This window comes from Cynara cardunculus (assembly GCF_001531365.2).
Source record: "Cynara cardunculus var. scolymus isolate 2C chromosome LG 6, CcrdV1, whole genome shotgun sequence".
In the NCBI taxonomy this organism is placed as follows: domain Eukaryota; kingdom Viridiplantae; phylum Streptophyta; class Magnoliopsida; order Asterales; family Asteraceae; genus Cynara; species Cynara cardunculus.
In genome coordinates, this window is record NC_037533.1 from 11,584,866 (window position 1) to 11,590,427 (window position 5,562).

A 5,562-nucleotide genomic window follows, 5' to 3' on the forward strand; every position below is an offset into this window, starting at 1 on the left:
AGAAATCCTTAATAAAAATCAAGGTTCTGAATGGCATGAGTGTAAGCCACGAGCCTTAGGAGTTACGTTGAGTTAGCAACGTTTTTCATGACCTGACTTATGCAGCAAATCTCTACATCATATGTAATATTAATATATATATATATATATATATATATATATATCTAACAACTATGACATTAAAAAAATAAGAAGAATTAAATATCATGTTATAAAAAGCATACATTAAACCATGATATGCTATAAATTAAGGCTTAAAACACAGTCCTTACCAGACTCGTTCCTAACATTTTATAGGCCCTGGGCGAATGTAAAAACATGGCCCACTGCAAGAAACAAGACAACGAMTTTTGTTGTCGCAAAAAGTTCATTTATCATCAGAAAGAGTATATAACAACGACATGCTATAACTTGTAGCGGAAACATGTCATCTCTAAGAAGTGCATCGTTAGAGTTCAATTTTCTTGTAATGACCCTYGGTAAGTACGAAAAAAAATTCAATAATTTTTTTTCATCAAGATAAAATTGAGAACAAGAAATGCTAATAATTAAGTGAGGAAAAAAATCTTAATAACAAGAAATATGTGTTATTTTGATACAAAAAGAGCATTCGTGTGAATAAAATAATCATGAGGGTCAATGAGAGATCAATAATTAAGAAGATTATCAAGGTTTTCTATACAAGTAGACAAATGATGATCAATAAAAATATGAAAGAAAAGATGATCCATTGAGATCCAATAAGAATACATAATGATTAAACATATAATATGCAAGCTCAACAAATGATTATTTGAGCACTTAAATAGGATCTTGTGGTGTGGTGAAACCCCAATGAAAGATACATAAGTCAAACAATTGATGAAAATATCTAAGTTCTATTTTCCTTCTTTTTTTGTTCAACTAAAATAATATATTAACATTAAAAGTTTATGAAACATGACATATATAAAAGATATTACTCAATACATCTAGTAAAAAAGTTTTATTGATTAATCATAAAATCATGAAACACGTCATAAATTATAAGAACAATAGATTGATTGTCAAACAATAGTAAAATATTTTATGTAGAAGCAAAAATAGATAACAATAGTCAACAAAACAATTAGAACAAGATAACCAAATATCAATAGTCAATAGAAACAGAAATTGATAAAAATGTTCAACAAAAATATATACCAATAACAAACACATGATCTTAACATTAAATTGTTGAAGCACAAAAACAGTGAAGCATATAGAGATAGCAATAACCAATATCATTGGACCTTGTTGGAGATAAAAAAAATTAGAGAAACAATAAACAATAACATATAATGAATGACTAATTAATTTTTTTATTTTCTTCTTCAATGTAATTAGTTGATATATTTTTATGTCATTACTATCTACTAAATTTTTTTTGTTTCTTATTATATACTACAAATTTTTGAGTTTTTTTTTTTAATTTATTAAATTCTTTTAGAATAATATTGTATTTTAAAGAAAAAATTTAGGTCCCTTGACATTTTTAGGTCCCGAGTGTGCACCATATCGCCCTCCCAGGACGGCCGTGGTCCTTACATCCAACGTTCGGGAACAATGATAAAAGTACAAACCTCAATCATGTTCCTTGTAATTTTTAATGTTAGGAAGGAAAACAAGAGTTTCCACAAATCCAAGAGACGAATTTTTTATAATTTATTCTAAAATATTAATCCATTTATCTTGTTATTTATATTCAATAAATTAAAAAAAAAAGAACATTTTTATGAAATACGTGGTTTGCTTAGCCTGGACCCCTGGCAGCAGTCGACTAGTCGTCACGCGAATACGTGGTCAAAGCACCAGATTCTTTCCTTACCAGCGTTACCCAAACGTCGTCGACTATAAAACCTTCCGACCACCGTCTCCGATCCATCAATCTCTTCTGCTTCTTTACTTCAAATCACAGAAATGGACATCCGAGAATCAATTACCCACCAAACCCACGTCTCCATCACACTCGCAAACCATCTTCTCTCCAAGAAATCCCCAAACTCCAACATTGTTTTCTCTCCGCTTTCCCTCCATGTTGTTCTGGGATTGGTMGCCGCCGGTTCCAAAGGCCAAACGCTCGATCAGTTGCTCTCTTTTCTCAAATCAAACACCATTGATGACCTCAACACTCTTTCTTCGCAGCTTGTGTCCTTGGTGTTCGCCGATGGTAGCCCAAGCGGTGGCCCTCGTTTGTCTTTTGCAAACGGTGTTTGGGTTGATCAAACCCTGTCTCTTAAACCTTCTTTCAAACAGGTTGTGGATGGTGTCTATAACGCAGCTTCTAATCAAGCCGATTTTCAGAACAAGGTCAGTTGTAATTAACTTAAGAAATGAAAGTATGTTTATTTATGATCTGCTAATGTTATGATCCGCATTTAGRGTGAAGATCCAAAACAAATGAGTCCACCATTCATAATAACATAGGGAAGTAATTAAAACCCAATCGTTCCCTGCAACAAATATGTCGTTTCCATTGTGATGTAATGATTTTGTGAAATCACTTTCAGTTTCAGATCTTTTCATATCTCCATTTTTAGGTCACTTTTTGGGATTACTACCTTTGCCCACCTATTTATGCTCAAACCCAATTGGAAACTTCAGTTTAATTTGGATCTATCCAAACTGGAAACTGATTTGGCATTTGTGTGCTAGGGTTCATCTGAGCATTGTGTGCTAGGGTTCATAAGGGAAGCCTAATTGGTGGTTTCGAAATCGATTTGGCTATCCCTTCTGCATTATTTCCTGTTTCTGGGATCAACAATGCTAGTTTATGAATCATCATGACATCTATCAATGCTAGGAAATGCATGATCTTGGAGTAGTGATTGGGGAGGTTAAGATGTACACAAACATTATCTCTTCCCCCAAGGAGTAGATAGACCGTTTTCGAAGGCCCCCAATTTGTAAAAGTGTTAGCAAAATGGGATTTTGCGAGAAGATTTTGGTTCTAGAAGTTAGACAAAGTTTGAAAGAGGAAAGAGATAAAACCAATAAATAGTAGAAAAGCAGGTTAGGAAAATCGAAGTAGAAGTAACAAGAAAGAAAACCAAACGTAAGGACAATAAAAGCATACGAGAAGGTACAAAATTACTAAACTAACCAAGAACGAAGTAGTTGCTGACTCTCTAACCCCGTCCTAGGACATCGATACCTAACTTCCGACTGTCTAACCTGCCTCCAACCCCATCTACCTCTCCATCCCCTTTTCCCTTTTCCCTTTTCCTGCTCCCATCTAGTATGGAGATATCTTTAGCATGTTTCTTTCAGAACATTCTTTATCAAACATATGTGTAACTTTTTATTTGCTATAGATAATTAACATTTGTACTTATTGATAAACTCAGGCTGTTGAGGTTGCCAATGAAGTGAATTCATGGGCCGAAAAGCAGACCAGTGGCCTTATCAAAGATATCCTCCCTGCTGGTGCAGTTAACAACACCACCAGGCTCATATTTGCAAATGCAGTCTACTTCAAAGGAACTTGGAACGAGAAATTTGACCCATCAAAAACAAAAGATTACGATTTCCATCTCCTCAATGGGAGCAAAATCCAAGCACCCTTCATGACCAGCAAGAAGAAACAATTCGTGAGTTCGTATGATGGTTTCAAAGTCTTGGGCCTTCCCTATCTACAGGGCGAAGATAAACGGCGTTTCACAATGTACATCTATCTCCCAGATGCAAAAGATGGTCTCCCGTCTTTGATGGAGAAAATAAGTTCTGGATCTGATTTCTTGGAACGACACATTCCTTACCAAAAAGTAGAAGTCGGGCAGTTTTTGATCCCAAAATTCAAGATCTCATTTGCGTTTGAAGCTTCTGAGACGTTGAAGGAATTAGGTCTGGTGTTGCCTTTCTCGGGTGGAGAAGGTTTAACTGAAATGGTGGAATCCTCCATTGGTGGAAACCTGTATGTTTCAAGCATTCATCATAAATCCTTTGTGGAGGTGAATGAAGAAGGTACAGAAGCTGCAGCAGCCTCTGCAGCTGTTGTGATGCTCAGATCCCTGAGGACCAATGATAAGATCGATTTCGTAGCAGATCATCCCTTCTTGTTTGTTATTAAAGAAGATATGACCGGAGTCGTGCTGTTTATAGGACAGGTGGTTGATCCTCGTGATTCTTGATCCAGAAGTTGAAATCTTTTTATCGCGTATGATGGCTGTATTTGTATTCTAAATGTGTGCTATAATGTGCGTTTCTTACCAGTGTCAATAAATCTCTAGTTCTATGAATCCAATTTGTTTTGGATGGCCTTGTTTCCGGTAAATATCTGATTATGGTATGAAAAGTTGTCAGTGTAAATGAGGATGGTGAGTCTTGTCGGAATCACTTATCCGATAAGTGTTTAGGAAACGAACCTTACATGATCAATGTTGACCGATTGGTGTATGCTTTTTGGTTAAATTGAGTAAATCTATTCGTCAAACCGAAACAAAATGGCTTTGGTAGTTATCTAATTGACCAGTTGGTTTGAATTTTTTAAAATCAAGTTGTCCGGTTTGATTACTGATAAACCGTACCATGTATTTTTCGTCCRTATGGTTTACCAAAACTCTGGTTCTTATCTTGATCTGGTATTTATGGAAGACTAATGCTTACACACTAAAATGAAAAAAGATGACACTATTAAACATGCACTTTTTCTGACGGAAAAATYTGCCTGAAATAAGGATTTCCAGTCGGAAGGAAAAACCTTTTGTGGTGGASTTGTGGTAGAATTCTTTAAATAATAAATATATATTCCACCAAAAATCTGCCACAAAAGTAATMGAAATTAATTTTAATTTTATTTTTTAAAATCAGTGACAAATTTATAACAGAGAAGGTGACCTATTTTATATCCGTCAGAAATCTACCAGTAATTTTCTAACGAAACATCCGCCTCTGAAAGTGAGTTTCTTTTATTAGTGTTATGGGTTTGTAATTGTAAAAGATGGAACCATTACACACATAAACACACACTAAATCAAAAAGATCTGTGTATGTCGTTTATGGTTGAAGGCATCACTTGGGATTTCTCTTTAGTTAACATTTAGTTGTGTTAATTTTACAAAATCTCAATGAACCAATAAAAAACAAGATACATTTTGGTTGATGCACATGATAAATTTATTTAATGAGAATAAAAATACAAATTTTTATTTGATATTTCTTTTAATGCAAATCAATTTTCGGTTACATTTCTTAATTATTCCATRTCTTCCCATTGTGAATATCGCGTGCAAATTAATTGTCGGTTATGCTTCTTAATTATTCCAAGTAAATTAATTGTCGGTTACATTTCTTAATTATAACTAGGTAAACACTTGTTCATAAGTGAACCATCTCGTTTCAACATTTAAAAAACTATTGTGTTCATATGTAAACCTGATAACCACATACACGTAACAAAAACTAGGTATGTACAAATTACCCATTATTAAAAAAAATCGAATAGTGTTCAGAAGTAAACACTTGAACATTGTTCATAAGCACAATTTGATTTTTGTTTATAGGTGAATCAGGTATCATTCCACATTTATTTCATATATGAATGAG

General features: G+C 34.0%; 1 protein-coding gene across 1 annotated transcript; it reads left to right on the plus strand.

Annotated features, from left to right (window-relative positions):
• The first annotated feature begins 1,819 nt into the window (after window positions 1–1,819).
• On the plus strand, window positions 1,820–4,428 carry LOC112514429 (serpin-ZX-like). The gene is made up of 2 exons (XM_025120903.1): window positions 1,820–2,328; window positions 3,366–4,428. Exons 1-2 carry the CDS (start codon window positions 1,939–1,941, stop codon window positions 4,146–4,148), a joined length of 1,173 nt encoding a protein of 390 aa, XP_024976671.1. The 5' UTR covers window positions 1,820–1,938; the 3' UTR covers window positions 4,149–4,428.
• Window positions 4,429–5,562: the final 1,134 nt, after the last annotated feature.